Source organism: Phoxinus phoxinus (assembly GCF_949152265.1).
Source record: "Phoxinus phoxinus genome assembly, chromosome: 3".
Taxonomy (NCBI): domain Eukaryota; kingdom Metazoa; phylum Chordata; class Actinopteri; order Cypriniformes; family Leuciscidae; genus Phoxinus; species Phoxinus phoxinus.
The window spans coordinates 8,464,658-8,475,922 of NC_136878.1; the positions used below are offsets into that span (position 1 = coordinate 8,464,658).

General features: G+C 37.2%; 1 protein-coding gene across 2 annotated transcripts in view; it reads left to right on the top strand.

Moving 5' to 3' along the window:
• The window catches only part of LOC306995687 (metal transporter CNNM4), a 36,892-nt gene extending 27,244 nt beyond the window's left edge, over positions 1-9,648 (top strand). Inside the window, exons 5-8 of one of the 2 annotated variants that reach the window (XM_079607487.1) lie at positions 1,536-1,632; positions 3,507-3,569; positions 6,858-7,033; positions 7,801-9,648. In XM_079607487.1, coding sequence (XP_079463613.1) covers positions 1,536-1,632; positions 3,507-3,569; positions 6,858-7,033; positions 7,801-8,040 — 576 coding nt within the window. In that variant the 3' untranslated portion in view covers positions 8,041-9,648. The remainder of the gene's footprint in view (positions 1-1,535; positions 1,633-3,506; positions 3,570-6,857; positions 7,034-7,800) is intronic. The other variant, XM_079607488.1, reaches the window with a different exon arrangement.
• The last annotated feature ends 1,617 nt before the right edge of the window (positions 9,649-11,265 follow it).

Here is an 11,265-nt window from a genome sequence, read left to right on the forward strand (position 1 = left end):
ATTGGCTTTTGTAAAAACAATTGAAGTCTTTGGTCCTCATTTAGTTAAGTTGGTGTTTAACAGTATTTGTAAGAACTGGATATGCGAGATTGTATGTTGTTGACATCCTAAGGTGGGATGTGCTTGTTAAGTGTTTATAAAGGACAAATGTGAACTTTTACCTTTGTCAGCACACATATTTTCACACCCTTCTAACAGTCGTGGATTTGCATATTAAGTGGCACAATGACAGTCAGGACGATCTATTTAAAGATCTCTTCTCCCCATTTCTGATGTTTGTGTGTCTGTACTTTTTGTCCTGGAGGTCTTTCTCTGTAAGGTCAGTTTGCATATTTGTGAAACGTAATTGATCTGATCTTTCCAGAAAAACGGGATTCATGCAGCTGCTGCAGTCCCCTCCCTGCAAACAATCTCACTACCTTGGTGTGTGTGTGTGTGTGTGTCGCTGCATTGTGCACCTCATTATGTGGACATCAGTCACTCGTGGTATTCGGCCCCCTCTCTCAGAGCATCATTGTTGTCTCAGTGGATTTACTGTGCTACAGTTCTCGCATTCCTCTTGACCAGAGCTCACATTCACTCACTCCTATCGTTTCTTCTCGGTCTAAAGCTAGTTGTTCATTTATGTGTCTGTCCACCTAGGTGGTGGTGCCTCTGGGAAACTAGTCTTGTGGTATGATCTCATGTCTCCAATTCATTCAAAAGATTAGTTCACCTAAAAATGACAAATCTATCATTTATTCACACACTCAAACCCTGTTTTCCCATGCAACACAAAGGGAAGATGTTTTGAAAAATGTTCACGCTACTGATTTCAATTGAATGAAAGCAGACTTTCAGTCGAAGACATGATTTTTGGCTATCATGGCTATTTGTACTATTTTGTACAGTACCTTTTTTGTCCATTTTTTTTTGAGCTTGTCAAAATATTGAAAAGAGCATTGTACTTGTTTCAGGAATATTTTTGTTAATGTTTGTTAATGAGCATATTTTCATCAGAATGCACACGACCATTCAGAGGTTTGGGGTCAGTAAATTTAGTTTGAAAAAAAATAATGCTTTTATTCAGCAAAGTCGCATTAATTTAATCAAAAGTTACAGTAAAGATATTGAAGACATTCTATTTCAAATAAATCCTGCTCTTTTAAACTTGTCTATTAATCATAGAATCCTGATAAGTATCATGTTTTCCACAAATAATTAAGCAGCACAGCCGTTTTCAACATCGATAATAATAAGAAATGTTTCTTGAGCCGCAAATCATCATATTAGAATGATTTCTGAAGGATCATGTGACAATGAAGACTGGAGTAATGATGCTGAAAATTCAGCTTTGCATCACAGGATTAAATTACACTTACAAATATATTTAAATAAGAAAACGGTTATTTAAACTTGTTATATTATTTCAGAATAATGTTGTTTTTACTTTGTTTAAACCTACAATTTATGCACTTTGAAGTTTTTTTTTTTTTTTTTTTGCAGTTCTTGTTTTAAAAAACCCAGCCAGAATCATCTTCCTTTATTGTGTACAGGGCCGTGTGGAGGTGGAGGCTGGGAATGAAAACATGAAGTTCGAGACTGGACCTTTCTCTTTCTATGGAGTCATGGCTCTCAGCGCTCCAACATTAGGTGAGTCAAACACACACAAACTAAAACATGCATCAGAAATGCATGCAAACCAAGACACTTTTCATACTTCGTTTCATCAACAACTTAAAAATGGGAATCAATAGGACAGTCTAAACCTCTAATATTTGATTTACCAACATGCACAAACATACATGCTACTACATATTGTGTTACTCACCCCTTCAAAGCTGTGGGTTCATTATTAAGTGACTCGACGTCAGGATAGTCTATTTAAAGATCATATCCTACAGACTATCCTTTCGGATTTGTGCATGAATGAACAGTAGGTGGTCTTGTTTGTGCGTGTGTGTGTGCATTATGGTAAAGGCCACATTATGAAAGGGTTCAACAACAGATGGGAAAATACTTTAAAGCAACAGTCGGCTTTGCCACTAATCACTCATAATTATAATTATCTCACGTGGGATTCTGGGACTTTTCCAGGCCACCCATCTTTACGTGTTGAGCTCTGAAAAAGCTGGACATCATCGCCCTCTAGTGGCCATCTGCTTCCTCTTAGTTCATTTAAAGGGTTAGTTCACCCATAAATTGTCTTTTTTTTACCGTCACTCACCATCATGTCATTCCAAACCTGTGTGATTTTCAGTGGTGTACAAAAGGAGATTGTTGGCTGAATGTGGATGCTGTCCTTTGTCATAGAAGTAAATGGGAAGCACCAAAAAGGACAGAAATAGCATCATAAAAGTATTTCATACAACTTCCACAGTATAAGCATTTTGAATCTGTACAATAGCTTTGTGTGAGGAACAGAGCAAAATTGAAGTCACTGGAAATCGGCTCTGCCATAGCTTTCATATATTCCACCTGTTCAACAACCAGTTTCAATTGGCATTATAGATGTAACACCTGATGTAATGCATCTTCATGTGTGTAATTACATCTATATGAATGAGATTTGAGAGCTGTGATGGAGAGGAGGCTTTATAGGGTTTAATGACTTAAATTTCTTTTTTTCCACACACACAAAGAGCAGCGTGAATGTTCTGCCTAACATCTCCTTTTGCGTCCCACGAAAGAAAGTAAGTCCATTTTGGATTGTCATCAGGGCGAGTAAATAAATATCCATTTTTGGGTCAATTAACACTTTATTTATAATAGAGGTCATGCTGGTGTTTTTCTATCTGTGTTCATGAATGTACACTATCGTTCAAAGGTTTGGGATTCATAAATTTTTTTTATGTTTTTGAAAGAAAATTCCTATGCTCACCAAGGCTGCTTTATTTTATCAAAAATACAGTAACATGTTTTTTTTTTTTTTTAAACAGTTCAAAAGCCCACATATAGGATTTAAAATTCACTTAAAAAATGGGAAATAAACCATAGGTCCAAAATATATTAGGACATAATACACCCTTTATAGAACCTTAAAGTGTTTCTATCAGATCTTCATATAGAACCTTTTTTTATTAATTTTGTTTTAATTGTTTTTAATTAGGATTAAATTGTATGAATTAAAACATGAAAATAAGTCCTTATTTAGAAAGTTTTTGGCGTAAAGTGTTCTTTAAAATTGAGCCAAGAACCTGTGGGCTCTATTTATAATCCCATTGAACCTTTTTTTCTAAGAGTGAAATCTCTAATTTTTTTCAGGATTCTTTGATGGATAGAAAGTTGAACAGCATTTATTTGAAATAGAAATCTTTTGTACCATTATACACGGCTTTACTGTCATTTTTTTATCTATTTAAAGCAACCTTGCTATAATAAATTTTTTACTTTAAAAACATCTCACTGACCCCAATCTTTTGAACGGTAGTGCGTGTCTTCTTGTGTTTTCCCTCTACCTGTACTTCCCTCTTCCCTCAACCCTGTCTTACATGTATCATCAATCTGTATTTCTCTCTCGCTCCCAGTGAGTGTGTCTCGTCCTCGTCACCTGTCTCTTAAGAGATGCTCTCTCTTCTCTCGTTTCCCAGGTAACTGCCGGCATGTCGGGGCTCTAACCACTGACAGGGAAGGGTCAGACTGATTAACAGTGATTGTTTTTGCAGAAATAACATTCAAGTGCTATTTAAGGGGCCGCCTTTTGCTCCTTCTCCTATCTCTTAAGAATAGTATAGTGGATAGGTTTTTGTTTACAGACATCAATAACGTAACACTTTGATTTACGTAGATTTGATCAGTCGAACAGATCTGGAGTTGAATAATTCCTCTCATACACCTTTTACCCTGCAGAGCCTTAAAGGAACACTCCACTTTTTGGAAATAAGCTCATTCTCCAACTCCTCTAGAGTTAAACAGTTGAGTTTTACCGTTTTCGAATCCATTCAGCCGATCTCCGGGTCTGGCGGTAGCACTTTTAGCATAGCTTAGCATAGATCATTGAATCTGATTAGACCGTTAACATCTCTCTCAAAAAAATGACCAAAGAGTTTCGATATTTTTCCTATTTAAACTTGCCTCTTCTGTAGTTACATCGTGTACTAAGACCGACAGAAAATGAAAAGTTGCGATTTTCTAGGCAATATGACTAGGAACTATACTCTCATTCCTGCGTAATAATCAAGGAACTGTGCAGCCGTACCCGCAGGCGCAATGATATTACGCAGCGCCTGACAATAGTCCCCGGTATAGCTTGGTAAAATCATAGATATCATATAATAAAGGCTTGATGTCTCGTACGCGCTGCTGGCCAATGGAGGTCGATGTCCGCACACGGCGGCCATCTTGCCACAGGAGGCACGCCCACTCGTAACATTGTGTTTTAATGGTGCATGTACTTTTTAAATAACCATAACTTGCTCAATTTTCTACCAATTTTCAAACGGTTTGGTTTGTTATAAACATCATAAATGTAGTTATGACACTGCATACATATGAATAATTATATTAATATACATTTCAACCTGTTCAAGCATCCAGAATTATAGCCACGTTAATAACGTTTGTAAGAAACCAAACCGCTTGTAAATTTGTCAAGATTTCAGCGAGATAAGAGTGTTTGTGTTCGTGCAGATCACTCACCTTACTTCAGATACCACAGAGCCCGCCAGAAAGCTTCCCTGTGACAAGATGGCCGCCGGTGATACCGTTTGAGACTCCGCCTTAAGACATCTAGCCTCGGCTTATATGGATATCTATGGGTAAAATAGCCCGGTAACTTCCAACGTGACCGGCACTAAGTTTGTAATATCATTGCGCCTGCTGGTACGGCAGCACAGATCCTTGATTATTACGCAGGAATGAGAGTATAGTTCCTAGTCATATTGGCCTAGAAAATCGCAACTTTTCATTTTCTGTCGGTCTTAGTACACGATGTAACTACAGAAGAGTCACTTTTTAAATAGGAAAAATATCTAAACTCTTTGGTCATTTTTTTGAGAGAGATGCTAACGGTCTAATCAGATTCAATGATCTATGCTAAGCTATGCTAAAAGTGCTACCGCCAGACCCGGAGATCGGCTGAATGGATTCGAAAACGGTAAAGCTAGGGGAGTTGGAAAATGAGCCTATTTAAAATAAAAAGTGGAGTGTTCCTTTAATAATTGACACACTTAAAGGGATAGTTCACCCAAAAATGAAAATTCTGTCATGATTTTCTCACCCACGTTCCAAACCTGTATGAATTTATTTCTTTGTGGGACACAAAGATATTTAGCTGAAAAGCAGCTCTTTTCTATAAATGTAAAAGTAGGCACTTTCAAGTCACAAAAAGCACCATAAAAACTGTCCATATAATGAATATGCGCAAGCACAAATTATACGCAGAAGCTATGGTGCATTTTCAGTGAATATCAAATTAAATGTTTTTTTTTTTTTGTAATAGTAATGTAAGGCTCAAAATGTGGATGCTGTCATGGTGCTTTAATTTGTCTTTTTGTGGCTTGACATTCCTCAAGATGGCTTCTTTTGTGTTTGATAGAAGAAATAATTTCACACAAGACAATGATAATTTTTATTTTTGGGTGAACTATCCAACTGTGGGCTGCTGTACATTGAATGTGCCAGTAGGTGGCGATATCTGAGTGGAGCTTGTCTTTATCTGTGTGATATCCCTCACATCAGCATACCTTATCCTTTTTGTCTGGTGTTTCTTCACATCAGAATGTATTCTTTCTTACACACTCGCACACATTACAACAACAACTATAAACATGTACACTAGCGTTCAAAAGTTTGGGGTTGGTAGGATTAGTTTTTGAATGTTATTTTTTTAGTTTACAATGTTATTTTATTCCTGTTATGGTAAAGCAGAATTTTCAGCATCATTACTCCAGTCTTCAGTGTCACATGATCCTTCAGAAATCATTCTAATATGATGATTTGCTGCTCAAGACAGTTGTGCTGCTTAATATTTGTGTGGAAACAAAAATCTTTGAGGAACAGGAAGTTGAAAAGAACAGCGTTTATTTCATATCAAAATAATTTGTAACATTATAAATGCCTTTATTGTTACCTTTGTATTATTAAATGCATCCTTGCTGAATACCTTTTTTTTTCAACAAAACAAAAAAAATCGTAAAACCATGAAACTTGAATGACGGTGTATGTTCCATGAGTTCCTGCATTGTCTTATATTTTATGTGCCTGTATTCATTGTTGTGTGAACTACTCTTTTAACACTCTTCTCTGAACCTCTCTACTAACACCTTGTAGTGATGAAGAGTGTGTTTGCATCTCTCTCTCTCTCTCTCTCTCTCTCTCTCTCTCTCTCTCTCTCTCTCTCTCTCTCTCTCTCTCTCTCTCTCTCTCTCTCTCTCTCTCTCTCTCTCTCTCTCTCTCTCTCTCTCTCTGAAAATGTGCTGATGCATTGAATTGTTTATTTTCGGATGAACTCGTCTCATCTGCCACAGCATGTCTGCTGCACTACATTTATTTTAAAGACAACTTTACACATCTATCATCTTGCAAAGTCACTTACTGCTCAAACGTTTCTTATCAATGTTGAGAACCGTTGTGGTGCTTAATATTTTTGTGGAAGCCGTAATACCTTTTTTCATGATTCATTGATGAATAGAAAGTTTAAAAGAACATTTATTTGAAAAATAGTTTAAAAAAAATAACATTTTAAGGTCTTTGTAACTTTTGATCAATGAAAAGTGGTAAAGTATTATTTAGTTTTTTGGTTTATTTTATTTCTCATATGTTTTGCACTGTAACTCCTATATACATTGTATATCATCATCATTGTGTTGGGCAAGTCTGTTGTCATTTGCTCGCCCTCATCTCTCACACGTTTTCAACATTCCATGTGTGTGTTTCAGAATTCCGCTCGCCCTCTCACATCAGCGGACTCAACCGATCTGCGTCTCTAAACTACTCGGATCACCCTGAACCTCAGTCTGTCGGTGGCAGCAACACGCAGCTCAGCAGCGCTCCATTGCCACAGTACACACCAGACTTCAATGTCCGAGCTCTGGCAGACCTACAGTTTGTGAAGGTAAAGATATGGTGTAGTAACTATAAAACGGTAGCGCTTTTACAATTGTACGTTTTGGCTGTCCCAGCGTATATTTCATGTACACAGTGTGGATAAACTGCAACAGGTAAACATGTCAGCATGTGTGTGTGGAGTGGACCCTAGGGCTGGGTTGACATCATTTATTTCTCATTTTAAAGGCACCATGAAATCAAAATTCACAATTCCTATTTTTGTTTTTAATTGTTAATAATTTATCCGTGCACATATATGTATATATATTTTTTAATTCATGTGCCTTCGTTATATTTAATCAAAATAACTTCCCCTCCCTTCTTGCAGCAAAATTTCTTCAATACTCTACGTTTACTGGCGCGAGGCCGGGACAACCTGTCACTCACAAAGGACCCACCTATAGAAATCCTCAACCATCCAATCAATTCCCCATGGACAAAATCAAGCCCCGCCCTAAATTCTTTTCTTGTTCTAGAAGCCGACTTTAATCGATCTTCATTTAGTCTATGCTGTTTTCAGTTGATGCGTGAACAAAACTTGTAAATTTGTCAAATTTGTAGCGCACCTACCATCCAAAAATCGCAATAAGCTTTCTTAAGTCTCAGCTTTCATATTCTGTCATTTTTATAGCAAAATACATACGGCATGTGAACCGATCATCTTTACTACTAGTTATAGCACAAAATAAACAAGTGAAAGATACAATAGAATATACTGAAATGTATCATCTCTGAACCTCTCACAATACCTTTCCGTCTCTTCCTGTTTTCCAGATCACACGCTCTCAGTATCAAAACGGTCTGATGGCGTCTCGGCTGGACAGCTCGCCCCAGTCTCCAGACAGCGGACACGGCCGCGTGGCTAACAGCACGTCATCCATTCCCAACCCCTCGTCGGAAAACATGCTCACGCTCACGGATGCCCCCGACGAGACGACCTCGCTCCTCATCGAACAGAACAGCCAACCCACGTGCCAGGCCAACCACAGCACACACAACGAGAGTGCCATTTGACACACTCACACACAATTCACCGATATCCCACGCACCCATTGGACATTTAGCACTTTTTTCCCCCAGACCCGTTTTAGCGCTAGCCATTACAGTATATCAGTGTGGGTCTACGAAGAGCAATAGTTTGCTGAGACATCTAAAGAAGACTTTGTGTAACACATTGTGCAAGACGAAGGCACAGAGAAGCCAAAGTGTATCTGGACTGAGAAAGGACCCCTGTTTCAGACAGACTCTCCGGGGCGTTTTATAGACTGTGCGAATAGAGCCGTTTCTATATACATGAAGATGTTTATTTTGTCATTTTTCTATTGAGGTTGCTTACAGAAACGCGAATGAGGGAAACTGTGGATGCCTTTTTATTTGGTGTTAGTCCATAGCTCTGTCATATTTGTACCAAATTCTATATGTGTGTGAGTGAAAATGAAAGTGAGTTTGTGATAGAGATATACGTGCCAGTGTATGTTTGTATATACGACAACGCATGAGTCCGATTTGGCCGTTGCAGCCCACGTACGCAACAACTCAGGGAGACGCTGAGCTTCACATACTAATTGCATGTTCGATAATTCCCTATTGATTTACGTGAACCCATGCGACAAGTGATCAAAAAAAAAAAAAAAGTGAAGCATGCTGTCGTCAAATGCACCAAACAGTGAAATACTAAGATACACTGCATCTCATACACATGGCATCCACATGTCATTTCTATGTCTGGTATTTCTGCTGGTTGTCTGTGGAGGTTTGTTAATGTGATGCAGTGTTTGTGTATGTGTAAAATTGTCCTTTTGAAAATAATGCATTGACTTTTTTTTTTTTTACTCCAAAGAGAACAAGCATTTGTCATTGTAGCACAACTGTATATGGAGTCACTTTTCTGCACAAGACGTTTGTGTGCGATTCGAGCTCTCGAACTGTATCTGTTGCTCCCATTGGACCAGAGGTAATCTAACCAAAAGAATTGAACTCTTTGCTGTATTTATTTAGCATTCAGTTGAGGTTGTATATTTTAAAAAAATTCTTTTATTATTATTATTATTATTTTTGTGTGTGATTTCTTAAAATTGCTGTGCATTTTATATGCTGGTTGACATGGTACAGACTACAAATTGTAGATGCCTAAAACTAGGAGATGGCAGGTTCAGGAAGTGACTTCATAAAATGTACTGTTTCTTTGCCTTTTTTTGCCTCTGTGCAAATATTTTGCTTTCATACCAAATATGTTTGAAACTGATGAGAACATGGAAGATATCTTGGACACAAAAGCCTCTTCAATTATGTAGCATCTTTCAATTATGGTAAAAAAGGGGTGCAAGAACTGCACTGTGTATTTCTATTTTTGGCTGTTGACAGCTGCTCAGTTCTTTTCCAAAGACAACACTCCCTGTTCATTCAAACTGTTATTCAAGTTATTTCCTGTCCTTCTCAAATTAGTGATGGATTACATTGCGAATTATCACAGATTATGTTTGTTTCTTTAATGGAAACTGAAGGTGTGACAACTTCTTGATTCTTTTTATACTGTATTTTTCCAAGTTATTTTGTGGTTTGGGAAAGGTCTTCTTTTAGATGATCTGAGTTTGGCTATTAAATTATTTATTTAATCAGTGTAATACGTTTCATATTCTTGTATTCTTAATCAGTGGTATTTTATGAACCTCAAATCAAGAGTATTTTTTTAAAGGACTAAAGGGAAGTAGTCCTTTTATATGATTTATAATTTCCTGTTTTTCCATTGTAAGGATTTATTCTGTAAGTCATCCAGCTTTCCCTCTGACTCCTCCACTGTTTAGCACAGCAAAAGTGTTGTTTAACAATTCAGATGTTCTGCATTAAGTCATCTGCAGGTGTACTGACCGGTGTTGGGGAAAGTTACTTTTAAAAGTAGGCCTATTGCATTACTCCCTAAAAAAAAAAAAAAAAAATTGTGTTGCTTAGTTACTTTTAATGGAAAGTGATGTTACGTAATATTCACATGGATTATAGGCTTACTTGTTTATTTTTTAATAACAAAAAAAAGTTAATGAAAAGTCCCTTTCACACCAAAAGTGTAATAAATAAGCATCAGGCTGAATGAAATACAAATACACACCTGTACAGTAGAGGACGCAGCTCAAACAAACCTTTCAGCTGCTGTTCTAGATTGTAGAAGAACAAGGACACAAGAGAAGAAAGCTCAACATTGAAAGAAAAATTAAAACAACAATGAAACAAAAAAATACAAATTGTGATATTTAGCTAAAGTAATTTTTGCATATGGTTTAATTGGATAATTGAATGTCAGCAGCAAAGACATTAAAGTGAGATTTAAAAAAAAAAGTACAATATTTCAAGTTAGCGCATTATTCTGAGTTGGTATTTCACTGTTTTTATTCATTTTGGGGAATACTGAATCTGTTTTTGTGCAAGTGAGCGTAAATAAATGCTCGCATTCAGTCTACAATAACCATCATGTCTCTGCACTTACTCCTGATTTCTCTCATGCGGACAGGAGAAGTGTCACTCAATAAATGGGAAAAGAAAGATACTTGCGTTATTTAAAAAAAAAAATGCTACTGATTTTTTGTTGTAAATTTAAAAGTAATCAGATTACCTTACTTGTAATGTGTAACTCTTAACACTGGTTCTGACATATATTATGGCTGCATCTGAAAGATTAGGAAGCTGACTTGTTGCCTCGGGGTTACATTTACTTGTAGTGCTGGGGTTACATATAGTATTCTTACCCATATTATAAATTTGTCCATAAGTCAGGGTGTTTTCCCAAACAATATGAAAAATGCCAGAGTGGTTCCTCTTTTTAAGAAAAGTAGCAGAGCTGATGTTGGAAATTATAGGCCAGTATCAATCTTGTCGTCTATATCAAAGATTTTTGAGCGTCTTGTGTATGAACAGGTGGAGGAGTATTTCATCAGGCATGATCTATTATATGAGCTCCAGTCTGGTTTTAGAGCTGCATATTCTACCGACACCAGTCTCATTCACCTTTTTGTTCATGTGCGTCAGAACTTTGATCGAGGGAATTATGTTGGTATGCTATTACTTGACCTGCAAAAAGCATTCGATGTGAACCACAAGATTTTGATTTCTAAATTACAGTGCATGGGGTTTAGTAACTCCGCACTCATATGATTCACTTCTTTCTTAACAGACAGGACTCAAGTCTGTGATGTTGAGGGGACCCTCTCTGACACACAGAGTATAACATGCGGGGTGCCCCAAGGTTCG